The sequence below is a fragment of the Tenrec ecaudatus genome, chromosome 15 (genome assembly GCF_050624435.1).
Source record: "Tenrec ecaudatus isolate mTenEca1 chromosome 15, mTenEca1.hap1, whole genome shotgun sequence".
NCBI classification, from domain to species: Eukaryota; Metazoa; Chordata; class Mammalia; order Afrosoricida; family Tenrecidae; genus Tenrec; species Tenrec ecaudatus.
In genome coordinates, this window is record NC_134544.1 from 103,172,813 (window position 1) to 103,195,778 (window position 22,966).

A 22,966-nucleotide genomic window follows, 5' to 3' on the forward strand; every position below is an offset into this window, starting at 1 on the left:
TGAGCAGACATGTGAATCTCCTGTGTAACATGCCTGCATGTTTGTGTCATCTGGGCATGCAACAGCGTTCTTTGGGACTGATAAAGGCACAACACATTTGCCACTTTGCTCTGAGCCTCAACCCAAAGGTGCTCAGTTCCAGCTCCATAGATTAGCAAACCCAGCTTTAAGTGCCCAGAGACACCCACTCCACCAGTGGATTCCAGCTTATAGTGACCCTGAAGGACAAGGTAGAATTACTGACCTTGCAGTTAGCAGCTCACCACAGTTTCCATCAGGGATAATCTAGTGAATAAAAATGTAAATTCCAAGATGAGTTAATCAAAATTTAGCTATAAAAACTCTCTGAAATAAAGTTTTATGAAAATTGGGAGTTTTCAGGTGTTATATTATTTCTTTTATATTATACTATTTTTAGCACTTTTATTGTCAACTATGTGATAAACAAGAGGTCCATAAACTATCCATTCTTCATTTATAGGAAATGAAATCCCTGCTAATACATAGAAACCATTAGGGTTTTTTTGTCCTTCCAGTGTTCTACTGTGATCACATTTCTTACCTGCTTGGAGATTATGATTATATGCCTTTGAGAAGTTTTTATTGCAGTACATTATTATTATTATTGGTCTTATAATATGTTTCAATCTGTGTTAGTGCTGGTGGACTAGAGAAACAAATTCATAGACACTCATGTGTACAAGAAAGGTTTATATACAAAAGCAATTGAATATTGAGAAAACAGTCCCAGCCCCAGTCCAGATCAAGTCCATATGTCTGATATTAGTCCATATTGCCCAATTCCAATTTATAAAGTCTTCTTCAGACTCACAAAACACATGGAATAACACCAAATGCAGAAAGATCATAGGCCAATGGGTAGGAAGTCTTGTCGATCCGGTGGCACTATAAGCATCTCAGTGCTGACAAGGGGTCTCCACGTGATTCTCCAGCTCAGGGCACTAGCTTAGTTCCATGAGTCTTCTCAGCTGCAATGTCTCCAGGGAGTGAGCAGTGAGAGAGTGTTTCCACCTTAAAGGAGGAATACCAGGGCTCCCAGAATCAGGAGAAGGCCATGCCCACACAGAGGCCTCATTGACCTGATTGATGGGCTAGACTCCACCCCTTCACCATTAATCTTCTCAAATTGATAACAGATTCTATAACTACCACACATTCGGAGGTTTTTGTTTGCTTGTTTGTTTTTACCATTTGACTGTTTATTTTGGTTTTTCAGTCATAATTTAGACAGCAGTGTGTTTTGTCACTCAACATTTTCTACACAAAGTGTTCAGTGACATTGGCTACATTCTTCATCATTTGTAAAACATTCTCAGCATTTCTGTTCTTATTGTTCTCTTTTAGTTAATCTAGTTTCCCTGCTCCCTTTCATCCTCACCTCTACTTAAAAATAATTGTCCTTTGGTTTCATAGAATTAACTTTTTTAGTGGAGGAAAGTACTCACAGGCACTCTTAAAGTACTCTCTTATGAGCCAATCCATTATTTAGCTAAAAGGTGACTGCAGAGGCTAGTTTGGGTTCAAGGTTTAAAGAGTGTCTTAAATGATTTTTTTTAAAAGTGTCTCAACTCATTGTTTGTTTGTTTGTTTACTTGGTTTTCTTTTTCAGGAATTTGAGATACTATTGGACATTTTACTCCCATTCTGTCCAGAACTTAATTAGAATGATCTGTCATGGTAACCGGCACAATCCCATCTAGTTCTGGTTTCAGGGTAGATGAAACCAGACTCGATACTGTAGACTAGATTCTTCATTGAATCTTTGACTTCTATCTTTCACTTTAATGCCAGTTGAGTAAAGACCAATAATTTATCTCAGATGGCCACTCACAGCTGATAAAATCCCAGACATGACTCTCCAAAGTAGAATGTAGAATATTACACTTTTGGATGATTGATATATATATATATATTTTTTTTCAGAAAGCCAGTCTTTGAATTTCAAAAAAGCTGTGCCACACATTTCTACCGGGTGCTGATGGTCACCTGCCATACTCGCACGAGGTTATCTGTGTAACCTGCAAACAGAGTCTGGCCATCAGCAGACCAGGTCAGAGAGGTGCACTGGGGTGATTTGGCCTTGCTGCTGGTGCTGATCACTTCTTGCTTCAGCTCATCAACAATGATCTTGCCCTCCAAGTCCCAGATCTTGATGCTGGGGTCAGTGGCAGCACAGAGCCAGTAGCGGTTGGGACTGAAGCACAGGGCATTGATAATGTCTCCTCCATCGAGGGTATAAAGGTGCTTGCCTTCATTGAGATCCCACAGCATGGCCTGGCCATCCTTGCCTCCAGAAGCACAGAGGGATCCATCCGGAGAGACTGTCACAGTGTTCAGGTAGCCTGTGTGGCCGATGTGGTTCGTTTTCAGTTTGCAATTAGCCAAGTTCCACACCTTGACCAACTTGTCCCAGCCACAGGAGACGATGATGGGGTTGCTGCTGTTGGGCGAAAAGCGCACACGGGACACCCATTCAGAGTGGCTCTCGTCCTGTACGGTGCACTTGCAAACGCCCAGAGTATTCCACAGCTTGATGGTCTTATCTCGGGAGCCTGAGACAATCTGCCAGTTGTCAGAGGAGAAGGCCGCACTCAGCACGTCCTTGGTATGGCCAACATGGCGGCGTGTGGTGGTGCCCATTGTAAGATCCCAGAGACGTAGTGTTCCATCCCAGGAGCCTGAGAGCGCAAACTGGCCATCAGAAGAGATGACCACGTTGCTCACAAAGTGAGAGTGACCACGCAGAGCACGTTGGGGAATGCCATAGTTGCTCTCATCCCTCGTGAGCTTCCACATGATGATGGTCTTATCTCGCGAAGCAGACAGAATCATGGCGGGGAACTGTGGCGTGGTAGCGATCTGCGTTACCCAGCCGTTGTGGCCCTTGAGGGTGCCACGAAGGGTCATTTGCTCAGTCAGGGTGGCAGCGGGTGCGGGGGTCGCAGCAGTGACAAGGATGGCTCCGGATAGCTCCCACACCAGCTCCTGCTGCTGTTCAGCGTGGAAACAAAAGCTTGGATGATATTAAGACAAGTAACCTAGCTATCCCGTGAGACTATTTTATGTCCAAGAAATATTCATAACTGTGACACCCATGTCTTAATCCATAAACTGTGCAGTTTAGTTTTGCCTCTTTTGAGCTTTCTGTATATTCCATGATAAACTGTGTCTGGGTTCTCATTGATTTATTTTCTTCAGAATGCTTTTGAGTTTTTCACATGTTGGTTGTTTTGTCTTTGGTCTATCAGTGTTGACTCATAACACAAGTTTCCAATGTGTGATTGGCCCAGGCTATACCTACCTATTGTAGCGCTTCAAGGATTCAAGTGGTTCAAATGTAATTTTACTCTTGTGAATGTTACTGCCATTATTCTCGTCATTTCCTTTCTGAACTTCTGTTGCTCTGGGGAAATCACTTTCTGGTGAGAGGAAATTGTTGAGTTGAACATCATATCCAAGTTAAAATTTACTAAAAGAGCCGAAGTATTTAATATATTTTCCTGCCCAAAATGTGCATGTATAGTTATTCCATTTGCTTATCTGATGAAGTACTTTAAGGGCTTGTGATCCACGTGTACAGTGATTTCTTAGTTTGATTTTGTACTTCAAATCTCTTAAAACTACTACTGAGAAGACTTCTCATATTTTTGCACACTTAGTTTATTTTTCTCTGACAACTTACAGCAGATTTATAAACTTTGTAAAATTGCCTCAGGATATTTGTATCTTCTTTTTTATTTTTAAATTGTCTTATTTGGGGCTTGTACGACTCTTATCACAATCATATACATGCATCCATTGCATATCTTCTTACTCTTTTTTGTTGCCTTCTGGTAAATTGTTTTGAATGTTAATACAGATGAAATTTTCAGTCTATCCTCTTATGTTTTCATCTTAGTTTTTCTCTGTCCTGCTGTCATTATTTTTTAAATTCTAAAGTAGTATAGTTTTACATGATCATAATTATGTTTATCTATTTGGAGTTTATTTTTGCATAGGAATAGACTCTCCAAATTAGATAATAATTTGATAAATATCAGTCATTTTGCCTACCACTTAATTCCATATGGTGACTGTATGTGGTTCCAGAGTAAAACTACGCTGTAAGGTTTTCAGTGGCTAACCTTAGGAGTTGGTTGCCATATCTTTCTTCTAAGGTACTTCTGTGTTGTCTTCATCCTCCAATCTTTTGTTTGGTAACTGAGCACTCAGCTGTTGGTGAGTTGGTACTACTCAGGAACTTCCATTTAGGGACCCACACCTTAAAGTGTGAGTACTTGCTGTCAGAGCCTGATGTGTCATGAATTAGCTTCCCTTACAAATTGGTAGGCCTTTTCTAGGGCTGCTTATCTTTCTCTGTTGGCCTTTCTTGTGTTCCTGTATTGATACTTGATTGGGTAATGTGTATAATATATGAACAAAGGAGCCCTTTTGTCCAGTGGGTTACACATTGAGCTGCAAATGTGCAGGAGAAGATGAGTCTGCCTGCTCCAGTAAAGATACACTGGCTTGGGAGTCCTATAGGAAGCTCTACTCTGATAGCTATGCCGTGAGTTGTACTAGACGTGATGGCAGGGAGTTATGTGTGGACCAATCCAGGCCTTATTCTTTACCATTTATTGTTATTTAGGCTAAATGCAATTAAATCCACATTTTTGTGGACTCTTGTGAAGTGCAAGAAATTTTTGTGTGTGACAGTTTTGGAAACTAATCAGTTTGTGGAGGACAGTTGCTTTGGAACATGCTACCTTTTTATTGACTTCAGTCTTTTTGTATTCATTTCTTCATTGAAGTCTCAATCATACCTTTCTGACACCATTCATCCTTATTAATATTTATCTGATCATCCTGAGATTTGACTATCCTTAAAACATGAAATATACTCTTTCCTGATCCCCTGTGGTCAGATATTGTCCCCTCCTGGAACAAACTCTTTTTGGCTATTCCCTTAGTTAATTCCATCACATCCTTCAAATCACTGTTTTCAATGAATTCAATTAATTAGACGACTAATGGCACAAGATGAAAACCACCACTAGACAAAAGGATCCTATAGGCAGATACACAGCATGATAACACAGTAGAAATCAGGTGAGAGAATACCTATGTGTGCCTCCCCTCATTTTTAGGACAGTTGTTTATTCTGGGTGCTAAGTAGACCAATCAACTAGACTCATTGAAAAGAAAGCCTTTCTTGTTGTTAGCTGCCATCTAGTTTTCTCCAATTCATAGCAATACTATGCACCCATGGTGATGTAGTGTGTTATGCATTTGGTTGCTAACCACAGGTTCAGAAATTCAAACCCCTAACTGCTCTGCAGTAGAAAGATGAGGCTTCCTACTCCCTTAAGGAGCTGCAGTTTCAGAAACAAACAGGGGCTGTTCTATAGTGTATATGGGATGCTATATGCCAGAATTGGCTCAATGACTGATTATTTTTTTAATGTACAACAGAACAAAACCATGCACTGTGATCTCAGTACTCTGAATTCAATATGGTCAGCATTTTCCTTTGGGACTGGAATGGTGGCTTTGGGCTCTTCCCATATTGATCATAAACTTGAAAGTCCTCATTTGCATTTCTTGTAACTATTCCCTTTTTGGTTTACTTTGTTGCTAGTGCTTCTTCATGATCCATTTATTTTTCCAGTGTGGGAATTTTCATGTAAACTAATTGCTAATGAGCTTTTCATTTGGTGAGTGACAATGGAGCTTTATTTTGCCCTTATGTTGAGAATGGAAGTCTGAGCAACTGAAACCTAAATGTGTTTTTGTTGTTGTTGTTTACTATAATCTTTCTTTTAAACATTTTATTAGGGGCTCATAGAACTCTTATCACAATCCATACATATACATACAGCAACTGTATAAAGCACATCTGTACATTCTTTGCCCTAATCATTTTTTAAGCATTTGCTCTCCACTTAAGCCCTTTGCATCAGGTTCTCTTTTTTTTAAATGTGCATTTTTAAACTCATCACAGAACCCTTCTATGTTGTTAGAATTTTTTTTATCAAGCCAGGGTTCATGGGCTAGTGTGTCTTAAAGTGAGTGATCATTGTGTTAATCCGTACACAAGCTCCCTAATATAAATATGCATGTGTTACTGCTTAAGCTCCATCTCTGTTGCATTTCTCATACAATTGATAACCATTTAACATTGTGGTTTTGTTCTTGTTCATTGCTGTGGAGTCATTTTCAACTCACAGTCACCTCATGTGTCCAGGGTAGAACTCCATTGGTTCTGGAATGGTGTGCCCTCTCAGAACAGATTGGTCTTGTTTTGTTTTGATGTGTTCAATGCTGTGTCTGTTTTGCCTGGGTTTTAATATTACCTCAATCAACCTAATAATGCAAGAGCCAGATAAATGGGCCTGAGGTAAGCAGTATTATCTGAGATTCATGGATTTTCCAGGGAAATGAGTTCTAGTTGTCTGAATTGAATAGGCTGTTTTCTTTGTTTCCTCTTTGTACTACACAGAAGACCTCTAGATCATCTCTGTAATTGTAATTTATGACTGACAGAATAACCAACTATAGGCATATGAACAGAAATGTAGTTGCCAGGAATTTAATTGTAGACACATGGGCCTGCATGCTGACCCAGTTCAACAAGTTACCATTTGAGTAATACTGAAATTGTGATTAATGTTGGTGACTTTCTTCACCTGTTTCAATTGGAAGCAACATCTGCTTAAAAGAGACAAGAGGACTAAAAGCTAGTGTGGCAAAATATTTTTTGGAAATTGCTTCAAATTTGTAGTGGCTGAATAAGTGCAATGTTTTATCATGAACTGTTGTATGGAAGAGACCCTATTGATTCATTGGTTTAATTGATTGGTTGCTGACCATACCCTCTGTGGTTCAAGCATACCAGCCACGTCAAAGGAGGATGATGAGGCTGTTTGCACCCATGCAGATCTTCATTCTTGGAAACACTAATGAGCAGTTTCACTCATTGTTACATGGTCAAAATGAGTTAGAATTGACAGCACTACATTTGGGATTTTTTTTCATCGTAAAGGAATGGAATTTAGACTTGTGGAGACTTTAAAATATGTCACCTGATGCATTGCTGTGTACGAAATTCTTGAAAGACTTATTGGATCTATATCTACATTACACTGTCATAGCAGAATTGTAGAGTGACCATGGCAGCTCGTGTCACTGTATGATATATTCAGTTGGCTATGCTGTGAACTGTTAGCATCAGAGTACAGCCTTTTCTATGTTGTTGTTAGGTGTCATCATGTCCATTCTAGCTCATAAAACCTTTTATATAACAGAAGGAACACTGCCCTATCCTGCACCATCCTCACAAATGTTCCCATGTGTGAACCCATTTTTACAGCCCCTGTGCGAATCCATTTTGTCAAAGGCCTTTCTCTTCTTTGCCTCTCTCTCCCTTACTAAGCATGATGTCCTTCTCCAGGGACCTTTCTGTCCTGAAAAAATGTGGGAACAAATGTATGACAAGTCATAGAGTTCAGGCCCACAACGGAGAGAGTCCCACATCATGTTCAACTAATTGCCTTCCATGTCTGCAAATGGGAAAAAATCTTGGAGTGGACCATCTCAAAGCCTGGTGTATAAGTCCTAGGATCCTTGCACAGTTTAACAGTACTATGTATTTAAGTTCAGTCAACTTATAAGAAAACTGGAATCTAACTACAGTTTCTCAATCAGAAAATAGAAGGGCATGCTATTGGGATACTTTCATTTCCTGCTTTTTTTTCAGTATGTAACCTTAGTGTGTATTCATGTGAATATCCAGGTACTTTTTGAAGGGAGCGGTCTATAATAATTGCATTACAGTGGCTTTGTGTCTCAGAGTGGAAAACTTTTGATGATATCTGTATTCTATTGTTACCTATCTTTCACTTTGCTGTTTCTCTTTTCAATACCATGGCCTGTCTCCATGAAGCTACAAAATACTCAAGAGTGCAACCATACAGTGACTGAAATGTAGGTGTGTAACAGAAACACTACAGAAATTTTCATAATTCCCTCAATTAATCATCTCTTTCATGAGGTAATGTGTCAGCTTTTAGTCACCTAGAATTCTTCAAGAGGATATCATAAATCCAGGGCCTTGAGTTGCTACTTTGTTAGTTCATACCAGAAGTTCTCCAATGGCTAATGAGAAGCTAAAAGGAAAAAGAGAAATTCTGCAGTGTTTCCTAGTTGTTGTTATTGTTTTAATCATTTTATTGGTGGCTCATACAACTCTTATCACAATCCATACATATATCCATTGTGTCAAGCACATCTGTACATTTGTTGCCATCATCATTCTCAAAACATTTGCTTTCCCCTTGAGACCCAATATCAGCTCCTCATTTCCCCCTTCCCTTCCCACTCTCCCCTCCCTCATAAACCCTCCATGATTCAAAAATTATTATTATTTTGTCATATCTTACACTGTCTAACTTCTCCCTTCACCCACTTTTCTGTTGTCCATCCCCCAGGGAGGAGGTTATGTGTAGATCGTTGTAATCGTTTCCCCCTTTCTACACCTTTCCTCTACCTCTAGGTATCACCACTCTCACCACTGGTCCTGAAGGGGTCATCTGTCTGGGATTCCTTGTGTTTCTAGTTGCTATCTGTACCAATGTACATACTCTGGTCTAGCCAGATTTGTAGGGTAGAATTGGGATCGTGATAGTGGGAGGAGGAAGCACTTTAAGAACTAGAGGAAAGTTCTATGTTTCATCGTTGCTACCCTGCACCCTTACTGGCTCGTCTCCTCCCTGCAACCCTTCAGTAAGGGGGTGTACAGTTGCTTACCAATGGGCTTTGGGTCTCCAGTCTGCACTCACCCTCATTTACAATTATATGATTTTTTGTTCTGATGATGCCTGATACCTGATCCCTTCAACACCTCAGAAGCATCAAAGCCCACATGGAAGAAGCACACCAGCCTTTGTGGTCACAAGGTGTAGAAGGGACCAGGTATCAGACATCAAAGAAAAAAATATCATATCAATGGGTGCCCACCTTCCTGATATGATCACTGAATACAAATGTGTGCATAAGCAAACGTGGTGAAGAAAGCTGATTGTGCCCGGCTATCAAAAGATATATATAGCGTTTGGGGTTTTAAAGGCTTGAAGATAAACAAGCAGCCATCTAGTTCAGAAGCAACAATGCCCACATGGAAGAAGCACAGCAGCCTCGTTGTTGCCTTGCTTTCACTCTGTTTCATATTTTGATAAATATTCTGGTTGGTCCTGTGCAAGGAGGTGAATTTCTCCCTTCCAATGAAAGAGATGATTTGAATGTGGAATCGGGGTTTTAGTTTTGATCATTTGTCTGGCTTATGTTATGTGTTCTGACTGTTCTCTATTCTGAACCATAAATATAGAAAGGAGCGAGATTGCAGTTTTTCCCAGACAAACTGCAGAGATAAGCTTATTGTGCTAAAAGAATGCAGTACTTGAGATAGCGTGTAATTAGTGAGTAAGTGAGTCTAGTGAGTGAAGGGATGAGCTAAACCCTGATGGAAATCCTTAGTAGAATACAGACCCATGTGTCTAATCCCCATGTGAAGTCTCAATTTCCCAGGATGGCCATCTTCCCTCCTTTCATATTGGAGTGCATGGTACCTTGCTGAACCAGAATATATGGGATGTTATAGGACACTGTAGATGTTTGAGAGGTGGTTGTGGACTTCTTGGAAGAATGGGCATTGCTCGTCCTTTCTTAGAGGAAACTCTATAGTCATGTGATGATGCTAATTTTTAACAATCTGGCCTCAGTAGGTATGAATATTTTTATTAAACAGAAATAAGTCATTCTCATCAGTGCTAGTCCAATATTTTGGGCTCAGTAATGGGAATACTTTCTTAAATAATCAAGTGGAATTTTCTCTCAGGGGCATGCATGTCATGCCTTCCCCGTGAATATAAAGCTCTTAGTATCACATTAACTTTTTATATCAAGTGTGACTACAAGTCTACTAAGTTTCCTTACATGTTTTAAATGTGTTGACCTTCTTTAGTTCAGAAAGAATATGTGTGCCTTGTGCCTTGTAAACACTCTTTTTTACAAGTTTAACATGAAACTTTTATTATAAATAAGATTCACACCCACCAAAAAATCCAAATTCCTACAGGAATATAACATTGGCTCGCTGTCAGGGAAGTGTTGATTATCTTTCCAGACTCCTTGTGATGTGCCTTTCTCCAAGAGCAGTATGTCAGATACACCTTTTCTCCTTCACTTGACACCAGTGTGGTGGGAAGCGGTGTTAGGCTGGGTTGTCTAGTAATATGAAAGTATAGATGCTCAGATGCATAAGAAAGAGCTATACATCACGAAGTAAAATTTTATTAAGAGAACATCCCATCCCAGTCCGACTGAAACCCATGTGTCCAATGCTCGCTGAAGCATCTGTGTTGTGATGACTTCCCAACCATAAAATTATTTTCATTGCTACTTCATAATTGACATTTTGTTAGTGTTATGAATCAGGTGACCCCTGTGAAAGGGTCGTTCAACCCCCCCAAAGGGGTCACGAACCACATGTTGAGAACCGCTAACTTAGAGGGATGTTTGTCATTGGACAAGGCTTTAAGACCTTAGACACTATTCTTTCTGATAACTGGCCACCATCTAATCTGTTCGCCACACATTGCCATTTACTTACATTGCAGTGATCCATGAATGAGGGATTGAGTATTGAGCAGAGTCACATGAGAAGAACAAATTGTTCTTAGGTGAGAGCTTTGATCAAATGTAATTTCAAGATACTTGCATGCATCTAAGGTATACGTATACATTTATGGTCCACTATAGAGGCAGCATTATCAGCTTGAAAATAATGTAAGAATTTATATGGTAAATTTGGTATTTGTAAGAACAATAACAACTTGGCCAATGATGTAGAATCTGAATTCCTGTAGACTTTTACACTAAAAGTACACTTATTTTTTTAATCATTTTATTGGGGGCTCGTACAATTCTTATCACAATCCATACATACATCCATTGTGTCAAAAACATATGTACATTTGTTGCCATCATAATTCTCAAAATATTTTCCTTCTACTTGAGCCCTTAATATCTGCTGCTCATTTTCCCCACTCCCCCCACCTCTAAAAGTACACTTATAAGGATTCCAAATTTCATTGGCAGAACACTGTTGAAAACAATATGGATGTGACATACAGGAAAAGGCAAAACCATTTTCTGAACTGAGACATCATAGACAGCAAAGGAAATGTGAACACGGCCAGTATAAGGAAGTTCCAAGTTGTTTATCATTGTGTAAAATCAAAGCAATAGAGATTTGAACCAATGCCCAATGATCCAAAGTCCAGGACCTGAGGATAGTAATCCTCTGCTTCCTCTCAAGCTTGGCTGCTTCTGGTTAAAGTCCAAAGGAGTGTTTCAGGGTCTTTTCTCCTGCATCAGGTGTGTTGAAGGCAAAGTCCAGTTCACACAGTGAGGTCCTCAAAATCAGTCTTTTTGATGGGACCTCTGGTGAAAGCTGTATTTAAAAAACACACTGAATGGCAAAATCTGGTTAGCCTACTGCATGTGGCCTAGATTGCTTATAAGCAGAGAAAAAAGTTCTTCCCTAATTACAGGATTCATAACATTATACAAGGTAACTTCTCTCACTGGCAGCCTCTGCATGGCAAGTTGAGCATTTCTCTAAGGGCAAACGTTTGTCTAGGGTTTGTTTCTTAATGAAGTGAGACCACTCCCTTCAGACCTGCAGGTAACGCTTTCTTTTCTGGTCATGAGTTTCTATACTTTCTCTTAAATGAATATCGGCTCTGACAGAAGTGAGGATCTCTGAAGGCAAACAGTTCACACAGGATTATTTTAATTTATAAGAAGTGAGAAAGTTGAATTCATAGGTCTCAGGACATGGAAAATAATAATAAAGAGATGTTCCCTAGGGGTAAATAAGAGATTGAGAATTCCATGAGCACAACAGGAAACCCACCCTGGCAACTCATCTGTACCTGCCTCAGAGTCTGGTTCCTGTGCATATTTGATCCTGAGCACCCACTACAGAGATTGAGCCTTCTGTGAGACAGTCTTCAGGAAATGAAATGAAAGCCCCCAGGAAACAGGAGCAGGATATTGTTTGGGAACATTTGTAACTAATACACATAAGAATGTCACTAATGAGGAAACATTTCTTTCAACCTAATCCAGAAGGAAAACCATCCTATATATCTATGTATCTTACTAGAAAACATGAACACATTTTCATATATAAAAATACAACAACATGATAAAACCTAATAATGTAATTCCACTCCAACCACAATGAGCTTAATGAGACAAGGAAGAAACATTGCTTCTAAATTGCATCAGCATGTTTGTGCGGAGAACTGGAGTTCTCAGGACTAGCCAAAGCGCAATTCAAGACTAGTATATAAACGAAGCATAGGAATTTGTCTATGATAAAGGAGGCGGTTCTCTAATAGGTGATTTCGTATTGAGGTAACCTGGTCAACTTACTGGACATCTGTTGGGTTACACTGACATTTAAGAAAGTTTTTCCTACCTCTCATTTTTTGTTCCTTTTCTCAGGGTAAGATTGGCGTCTTAGCTGAGTGATCCTCCAGCCTCCATGGTCTTCTCTGCACTTTCTCTCTTACAAACATTTCCCCAATTAAGTGCATGCACTTAAATCTCACTGAGGCAAGCATACACACTTAGTAAAAGTTATTGACCATAAGAACACATGCAGACATGTTTTCCTAAATAGGGTATGTTAGACAGGGTTTTCTAGAGAAACAAAACCAGAACACTAATAATTTTATATATGTATTTATGTAGATATAGAAACCATAAGAAATAAACTGTTAATTAATCTATAAAGCAGTATAAATGGCACAGTGCAACTCACTCTGGTGAGACAGCTGTGAAACACTGGCAGTTCTTCAAGTTTTTAAGGCCGCTGGGCAGTCCTCTGTATAGCAAACAACAAGGCAGGTAGGTCACCAACAGTCAGCCAGATGACAGGGTCTGGTAGTCCCCAGCTCAAGAGATATAAATTCCAATAGTGTGGCAATACAGGTCTTGCGGGAACCTCAAATTAAAGTGACACAGTCTATGGGTTAGGTGTCCCACAGGTTGTGTAGCTTGCAAATTGAGGCACAGAGCAAGCAAGGCAGCCACACACTGGTCCGATGATCAAAAGGCAAGAGACAAGAAAGGCGAGGCTCGCCGAGCCATTTATCTTTCCACCCTTCACTTAATCCCACATGTGTTCATTAACCATGTTGGCACAGTAAATGTGTACTGTCTCATAGGGTATTCAATGGGATTTCCAAACTTGATACTGGGTCATCAAAGGGAGTCATTGTGGTGGTTAAACATGGTTAAAGCTGCTGCCTTTAGAAGGCTAGAAATGTTTTCATAAATTGTACATTATTTTACTCACTCATTGTAATACTGTATTTATTATAGGTGCTAAAATATACTCATAGATTACAGCCAAATAATGGGAGGATTAAAAAATTACCCACGGATTACCTTAATTCCAGTTTAAATGTAAACTTTAAGAATTGTCCTGGCGTCAATCTTCTTAAAAATTTTTAAACTTGGTATTACATATTGGGTATATATTGACTTAAAAATTTCTTTGAACATGCCAATAATACTTATACAACTAAAATGTTTTCTAATTTGGAAAGGAATTCTTGTTTAATGTGGAAACTATAAGGCTTAAAATATGTGTTTTATTGATAAAGTATATTGCTCTGGGCTTTCTTAGTGAAAAACCCCACAATATTTACATGTTACTTACTTATACCTTATGAATAAACATATCCATTTTCCCAGAAAGAAATCTTGGAGGACCCCTAGACACTGTTGACATTGTGAATACAAAATAACCTACTATTAGTTGTGAATCCCCTTAATTAAAATATCCTCAAATAAGCAGCACACTAAAAAGACATAATTAATTAGTTAATTGGTTTTCATTGGTTATTATGCTCTGCCACATGTTATAATTCTCTCTCAGTACTCATAAATTTAGAACATGACTAATTTTAAGCTGTCCAAGCCTGAAGAGAGAGAAGCCATATATAAAACTTAAGGGACAATCATGGTCGATCAAGGAAGAATAAAGTTAGACAAAGAATTAATTTACTAACATACAAAATTAGTCTGATAATGTATATAAACAGAAAGAAGCTCATCAAAGATTACATTTTCTAATGGAGCAAATATTCAGAACACGGTGTTAGGCTGTGGGTGGTAGGTGTACCCTTATTTGATGTTAAATATTATCCATGGTCTCTTACTCTCACGTAGCTTCCTGATTCTCTCTGGTTAAGTCCTTGTTTTTTATCAGTTTAATGAGTGTTTTCCTGCGTGTGTGAGTGTATGTGTGAGCAAAGGTGTTCTAGGACTGCCATGTGTTACTTAAGAAGGCCTCTCTGCAGCAACCTAAAGCAATCTATATGAGGTCCACTCTGCTTTCAGCTGGACTCACCCAAGGATGGCTATTCCAATAAGCAAGGTTCAAGGAAGATAGATCCTACTGATTTATTATTAATCATGCTGAAGTAATTACAAGTGATTACCATTTCATTTGTCTATAGCCTTTTCTTCTTGATTTCCCAGCTTACTCTCAGGACCCAGGTAGACCTGGAGGCAGGATCTCAAAAAGAAAAAGTGTAGTGGATCAACCTTGCTTGGATGTTATGTGCTTCCTGGAAGGTAAGCGGGCCTGGAACATGGGCAGGGGGACTTATCTCAGGGGAGGTATCCTCAGCCAGTATGTATGTAAGACAGGCTCAGACAGGAACCCTGCCTTTTGCCTCTGGAAGCTCAAAGGCATTCAGTCCTGTGCCAAAAGTAGAGATAATGAAACTCCCACTAATGACAACTTAGTTGCTGATTTGTCCACATTTGGTCTCCCTTGCATTTCAGGATATATTTAGATATCCATGCACCCAGGATGTCTCCCCAGCATTTAGCCCATTAGGTGAAAGAGGGATTGACCCGCTGTTTTTATCATGAGTAACTTTTTCAGGACTTCTCTTTTCTCTGAGTGGAGAGCCCCAATGTGCTGGGAGAGAGGGACTTGTTGGCACTGGATACACAGGGTGTTTGTGGGATTGACATCTTTCCATTTGGGGGTGAAGATACAGCACCCACTTGTGCAGGATGTCTTGTGAGGTTAAGTTCCTGGCTCACAGGAATCTAGAGCCATGGACACAGATATTTTAGGGTTGCCAACTCAAACTGAGAGGGGATGTACAAAGTATTCCTGTGAACCTTTTTCCTAGGTCTGAGTAAAAGGTAAATTGTTCGTTTTGAAAAATGGAGACAATGTTTCCAATGTAAGCACCTTTAATTTGCTACCTCTTCCATCTTGTGAGAATAGGATCACCTGGGAATAAAGGGATGGAGGGTTTCGATGGATGATAGAATAACCGATAATGAACTTGTTTTCTTTAATATGAGCTTCACCACATTTTCCAGGGAGAATACAGTTGTGATCTACAAATTAGTAACATAGTATAATTGAGCCCTTGGGCACCTTGCTTATATGGGAACACATCCCTGCATATGTCTAATAGCAGAGAAGGCTCCTTGAGGGCAGGACACAGTAAAACAGGTCCACACGAGAGCTTTGAGAACCCTTGGTCATGATATTGTCATATTTAAACATTTATATACTACTTTATTTTGCCAAGTGTAATGAACCATATGCAAATGATATAAAAGTTAACTGAGAAGAGACAATATATGTCTGATTCCTGGGTTTGCCTGTCTACCTACAGCAGTCCACTTCATTTAGGTAAAACGTGAGAGAGGAGACACCTCCACAAGCATAATTCACAACATGAGTTTGTTGATGGGTTTGGTTTGGGGTTCTTTCCAGGGATTTAGAGTGCTAGAGTCAGCGTCTGTACTTAAGATCAGAATCTAGGTCCTGGGATTAATCACTGTTCCCAGTTCAAGAACAGGAGGCAAGGGATAGATTTGGGAGATAAATATCATGAGTTAAGAGGCAGGTGTTATGGCCAGTTTAAAGGGTTTTATCATTGGTATACATGTGGTAAGCTCTTATGTGTACCAGTGTACATGCTCCTGTGTAGCTCAAAGTGAAAGGCAAGACTGGGGCCATGATAGTGGAGGGTGAGGAAATCTCAAGGAACTATAGGAATAATGTGTTTCATTGGAGCTATACTGCACCCTGGTTGACTCATCCCTTCTTTGTGACGCTTCTGTGATGGGATGTCCCATTGTCTACAGATGCGTTTTGGATCTCTATGTTTTGTGTGTTTGTTTTGGGTCTTCTGATACCACTTAGCTGATCCCACTGACACCTCAGGATCACACAGGCTGGTGTGATTCTTCCATGTGGGCTTGTTGCTTCTCTGCTTATTTAACTAGTTGGTCACCATCAGCTTTCTTCACATTTGCTTGTGCACCCATTTTTTTTCCTGCAGCAATCATGTTGGAATGGTGAGCATCACAGAATGCCAAGTTGTTAAAACAAAGTGTTCTTGTGTTGAGGGAGGGCTCCAATAGTGGTCCAAAGTCCATCCACGACCTCAGTGTATTGCCATATAAATACATGTACATAGGCCAATACCTCTATTTTTACTAATTAATGTATTACATATGTACACATTAATTTATGATGTATAGGGAATTTTTATTTCTTCCCCTTCAAAGTCATTTTTCTTTTTTTTTTTTAATGATTATTTTTCTGATTGGCCTAGCTAGAACATACAGTATAATTTTAATATGAGTGTTGAAAATGAACATACATATATTTGTCCTGTTTCTGAGGTTGGATGATATTTTTATCTCTTTCTGCTATATGTGACATTTTTCAAAGTTTGTTTTGTTATGAGTATATTAGCATATGTGTAAGACCTGTTTCATGTTAGATTTGTGTTTTTTCCTTTTAGTTTGAAAAGTCATGCTTTGTTTAGTATATATTCTGTCTCTTTAATTGAATAGTTTTCCCCCTATCAATTGGTATATTTGAATGCTAATTTTTTGTTTTTGATTAATCATGATATATACCGTATAGACTCGTGTATAGGTCCAGTTTTCTCAGCACATTTTTAAGGCAGTTTTTGTGGTAAAATTTGGTGCCTTGGCTGATTTTCGGGTCGGATTATACTCAAGTGTATATGATACTTAGTAATATGTCTGACTCAGATTCCAGTTCTTAAAGAACTTTTTCATGCAGATCCATTACCAATATTGATACAATTAAACATTGTATCAAGAATGAATGACTCAATGACTATTAGTCTACAATTTTCTTGAAATAGCTTTATCTGACATTGGTATCAGTTTATTTCTGGTCTCATAGAAAGTTAATAAGTGTTCTTTCCAAACTAATGTTGTTTCAACCCAATAACTCGAACTTAAACAACAAAACAGTAAAAAGGTGTTTAATAAGGGGTCTGATATCAAGGAATTCAAGAATAAAGAAAATATTTTGAAATTGACTGTGGTAGCAATTGTACAATACTGCTTGATGTGATTAAGCTATGTTATGATATATGCAAGCGCCCCCAATGAAATCATTTTTTAAAGGATTTATTCAACATATCTGAAAACTTTTGTCGTTAGCTACCAGATCTTCAGTTTTCATTTATCTTACAGTTAGGCTACAAGTTTCTCACGAAATTTTATTTTGACTCAACTGAATAACTGTCGATGGAAACCAGCCTCTAATAACCGAGGCGTCTACAGGTACAATTGTACGGATATAATATATAAAGATCATAGTAAAGTTAGAGAAGATAAGAGAGAGAATAAAATAAAGGAGTCGGACACATTTTGTGGTAGCATGCTCACCTCAGCTTCTCTTGCTGGTCCACATGGAGTTGGGAGAAGAGATAGGAGAGAGAGAGTCTTTACTATCTTGGGATATTTATAGGTAGCCATAATATATGAATACTCAGTAGTTACATCCATCACAAGGTGGGTGGCAACCACAATAAGGTCTCTAAGCTCACAGGTGAGAAAACCTAATACCTGCTTCAGGGCGGAAGGAAAGAGGGGGATGGGTGCCACAGCAGGAGAAGATAGCAAAGGAATGTCCACTTGTATAGGGAGATAGAATCAAACATGTGCTCACTTTAAGGGAATGATATTTAATGCAGGATAATGTACTTGGGCATTAACTTACCAAAGTGGTGGCTTTCCTACCGTGGAATACTAGCTTTCCAGATACCCTCTGTTATAAATTAGGGAATATAGTCCTAGTCATATTTCCCAAAGTGTTAATTTCCCACAATTATTGACCTTCTAAACAGCCTGAAACTTAGTGATTACTATGGATCCATAGCTCTGTTGGACCTTCTGATTTTCCAGCTGACACCTCAGTATAGAGGATTAAATAATTTACACTCCATTTGACAGACAAATAGCCAGTCACACCTAAGTGTGTGTTGCCATCACAATAAAGCCCAAGTTTGTGAAAATGTTCTGCCTTGTGTCATGCTGGGTGGACCTTAGACAATTTCCTTCAGCTAACCTCCAGAGGAATGGTTTAATGAAGTTTAGGAATTCCTCATTGATTTTGTAGTCACTTTGTTTGTTCTAATTTTTAACAAAAGAAACCCGTCCCTTTTATAAATTAGAGAAATAATAACTTGTAAATATAGCTAGCACATTAGCATGTCTTTGTGTATGTCTAGTGTGATCATTAGAGGTTTCTCAGTCTGTTGTTATTGTTAGCTATCATTGAGTCAATTCCAACTCCCAGGGACCCAGTGCATGACAGAAAAAAACACGGTCCTCTTGTGCCATCCTCTCAATTTAAGATGAACCCATTGTTGCAGTTTGTTAATCCATTTAGTAGAGGGATTACTTTTTTCACTGCCCCTCTATTTTACCAAACATAATATTCTTCTCCAGGTACAGTTCTCTTCTGATAACATTTCCAAATTATATATTAACCCTCACCATCCTTACCTCTAAGTAGCACTCTGACATTACATCTGCCAGAACAGAATTGTTTGTCCTTTTCGATGTCCATGGTACTTGGGATATTCTTGACCAGCACTGCAATTCAAACTTATTGATTCTTCTTCATCCTTCCTTATTCGGCGTCCATCTTTCACATGCATATGAAACCATTGACAATAGCATGTTTAGGTCAGGTAAACTCAGTCCTCAAAGTAATATCTTTGCTTCCCAACACTCTAAAGAGTCATTTTCCAACAAATTTATCAAATTTAATGTATCTATTGATTCACCATTTGTTTTTGTTTTGTATATAACCTAACTTTTTTTTTGCATAAACTAACCTTTTTTCTGGAAGGAATTAAAACTTAGATTAAAAATGTTGATCAAAGAGCCACCTGGTATTCAACCTTACTTTTCAATCAGCCTGCCTAAAACCTCTGAAACTGAAACCTGGATTTAAGACCTAGGGGAATGGTGCACCTTATATTCCACACATGCACGATGACTAAGCATGGAGAAAGTTGAGAATTGTGTGTTTTTCTACCAGCCTAACTTGCAGATTAGTTCTATAGGGGCACCAACCTACACCACTGTCAAGTAACTGCCACCTCACAACTCCCGTCCTTCAGAAACTCACGGGCTTGCAAAAGAGCAATACCAGTGATAACTATGTAGCCATTCAGGCTAATGCCTCCCAACTTTATTGCAGCATAACCTCTTTCCATCACATTTATTTTTTCTTCCTACACTTCCAATCTCCTGGTGAAGCATGCTTCACAAGCTCATGCCTAGACAATGGCAAATAAATAAGATGCCAGTCTTGGTGTATTTCTTGATTGTTAATATTTCTATGTTTACTTAGTCTATAAAGAAATATATTTCATTTTTCCTGTGGAAGGTGTTTCCCCTCCCTTCATAAACACACAATAATACCACAGAGAGGGAGAGATATAAAGAGAGCAAGGACATGATATGGAATATGTTGTTTATAGTAGAGAATTTCTGAGCTATTATAAAATCTTAAGTTAGGATTAGAACAGAATCGGACAGTCCAAGTGGGAAGTGATGGGCTTATTATGTTATAAACTTGAGGAGACTTCACAAAGTGAGTGGGATAAAGTGGAACTAAAGGTAATTAGTGGAAGTTTGTTACAAAAATATTGAATGTTCTTCATATTGATATGTCCATGAGATGAGATGAAATCTTTTGAGAAGTAAATGTATATGGTTAGAGAATGATAACAATGAGTAAAGCCTAATAGTGCTATGGAACTCATACTATGTGTCAAAATCACAATGAAATGAACATCCCTCAAGATTATAAGCCTCATCTTTCTTTTAACATGTATTTGATTGCTTAGGATTCGGATTAAAGAGATTATGTGGGCTCTTTTAGGACTCAGTGACTGATGTGGATGTTACTTTGGATTTTACCGCAGAAGAATGGGCAATGCTGGATGTTTCTCAGAAGTGACTCTACAGAGATGTGATTGTTGAAAACCTCACAAACATAGCTATTGTAGGTAAAAAGAACTTCATCATTTCAAATTAATTCCTTACTTACCAAATATATACAACAATGGCTTAGGAATACCTGGTTAGATATGCCAATTAAGTTAATTTTCTCTCCAGAACAATTATATCACAGGCTTCCCATGATCACAAATATCTACATATTGCAGTCTACCATTACTTTGTCTATTTGCCACACTGTCAAATCTTGCATGTTGTTATTCTGGAATCGACCCAACCAATATTTCAATTACTACCAGTATTATAAGGAAAGATGAGCAAATATTCAGGAATTAAATCCATGTGGTAAAGATGACTATGTTCTCAGCTAATAACACAAAATAGCCATCAGAATTTCCATTGAGTATGGGGGAGAAATATTTTGGTGATCTCCTTCAATTTTCCATGTAAGTCACTATGAGCCAAAATTGTCTTATCATCTAATAATATTTTACATATATACATATAGTTATGTTTATATATTATACATAAAATCAATTGTTATGTATGATATATAACACATCTATCTGTGCACAATCAATGCATCATCTGCACATCTTCACCCACTGCTCGTTTGTGCATTTGAAATCATAGTGACAGCATAGTACATGGTGGAATTTTGCATAGGATTTTTTGAGGATGTTAAACTTAATGGAAGTAGATCACCTCCTCTTATGTCTGGATAGCAGCTTTGTTTCAACAGCACCATCATTTAGGAGGCCAACACCTAATTCATTGTGTGTAGTGCTTAATCATTGGCCTGGTAAACCAACATTTTCCTGGGGAGAAAAATAAGGCCTTCGTCCACAAGAAGCTATAGTTTCAGAAAATTACAGGGCCATTTCTGTATGGTCCTATAAAGTAGATATGAGTCAAAATCAACTCAATCAAAGGCAATTTTGAAACATATGCTGGGAGCATAGAAAAGATCATAGCAAATGGAAATTTTCCACATTTTGATGCCCCTCTTATGTATTTGTAGATTAATGTAATATATGTGTTTATATATTATGAACATGTAGACAGAGGAACATGATCCTGGTGGTGCATTGTATTAACCATCTGGCCTGTAACGGAATGGAGAGTGCCTCTAGCATATCAGCAACACCCTATCATACATATGAAGCTGGCTATTCTTATAAAAATCATATTTATAGTCTATCTTATGGGGTTACTGAATAGAATGCAGTTTATATTTCTATCTATATTTACATGTGTGTAATTTCTAAGTATGTTCGTAATTATACATATATATGTATGTAGATAAAAATATATACCCTGTATGTATGACTTTGGTTATACTTTCTTTGTTGCATATCTATATATGATTGTGTGTGTTTGAATTTGTGTCTATCAGTAATATGTTAGCTTACTGCCACTATGTACTTGTGAATTATATTATGAATATTTGAAATATGTTTCTCTTATGTTCATATATAGAATCACTATATATTTCATTAACCCTGTGACCATTATTGTTGTATCACACTCAGATATTTAAATAATGGTTTACTAGACAATTGAGGGAGAAAATTGAATGTTTAGTATCCATGTTAATAATGAAATGGTAAAAAATGTCTTTTTAACTTTGTTTTCAACACAAGATATTTTCCAGTAAAATCTAGGGGAAGATATAAGGAAAACACTCTTCATGGAGTTTCCAGTGTTATGAATATAAGCAGTGTGGTAAGGCTTTTTCTCAACTACACATGCCTCATTCAACATAAGAGAATTCACAAAGAAGAGTGGCCTGGTGAATGTAAGGAAATGTGAGAAAACTTACTGAAATGACTAGCCACAATCAACATATGAGAACTCAAAGTGGAGAGAGGCCTTATGAATGCAAGGAATGTGAGAAAACTTTTACTAAATCCTCACACCTCACTCAACATATGAGAATTCACAGTGGAGACAGGCCTTATGAATGTAAGCAATGTAACAGAGCTTTTACTCATTCTACTACCCTCAATGTACATAAGAGAATTCACAGTGGAGAGAGGCCTTATGAATGCAAGGAATGTGGAAAAACATTTACTCGATCCTCACAACTCACTCAACATAAGAGAATTCACGATGGAGTGAGGCCTTATGAATGTAAACAATGTAACAAAGCTTTTACTCAATCGACTACCCTCAATGTACATAAGAGAATTCACAGTGGACAGAGACCTTATGAATGTAAGGAATGTAAGAAAACTTTTACTCAAAAGACTAGCCTCAATCAACATATGAGAACTCACAGTGGAGAAAAACCTTATGAATGCAAGGAATGTAAAAGAACTTTTACTCAATCAGCCTCCCTCAATAAACATAAGAGAATTCACAGTGGAGAGAGGCCTTATGCATGTAAGGAATGTGAGAAAACTTTTACTCAAATGATCAGGCTAAATGAACATATGAGAACTCACAGTGGAGAGAGGCCTTATGAATGTAAGGAATGTGAAAAAACATTTACCCGATCCTCACAACTCACTCAACATAAGAGAATTCACAATGGAGTGAGGCCTTA

The 22,966-nt window shown here is 38.3% G+C and overlaps 1 protein-coding gene across 1 annotated transcript in view; it reads right to left on the reverse strand.

Moving 5' to 3' along the window:
• Positions 1–1,986: 1,986 nt before the first annotated feature.
• Positions 1,987–22,966, reverse strand: part of LOC142427655 (small ribosomal subunit protein RACK1-like) — a 29,273-nt gene continuing 8,293 nt past the window's right edge. Inside the window, exons 2-3 of the mRNA XM_075532825.1 lie at positions 3,323–3,440; positions 1,987–3,034 (exon numbers count right to left, since the gene is read on the reverse strand). Of these exons, the coding sequence (XP_075388940.1) occupies positions 1,987–3,034; positions 3,323–3,440 (1,166 nt within the window). The remainder of the gene's footprint in view (positions 3,035–3,322; positions 3,441–22,966) is intronic.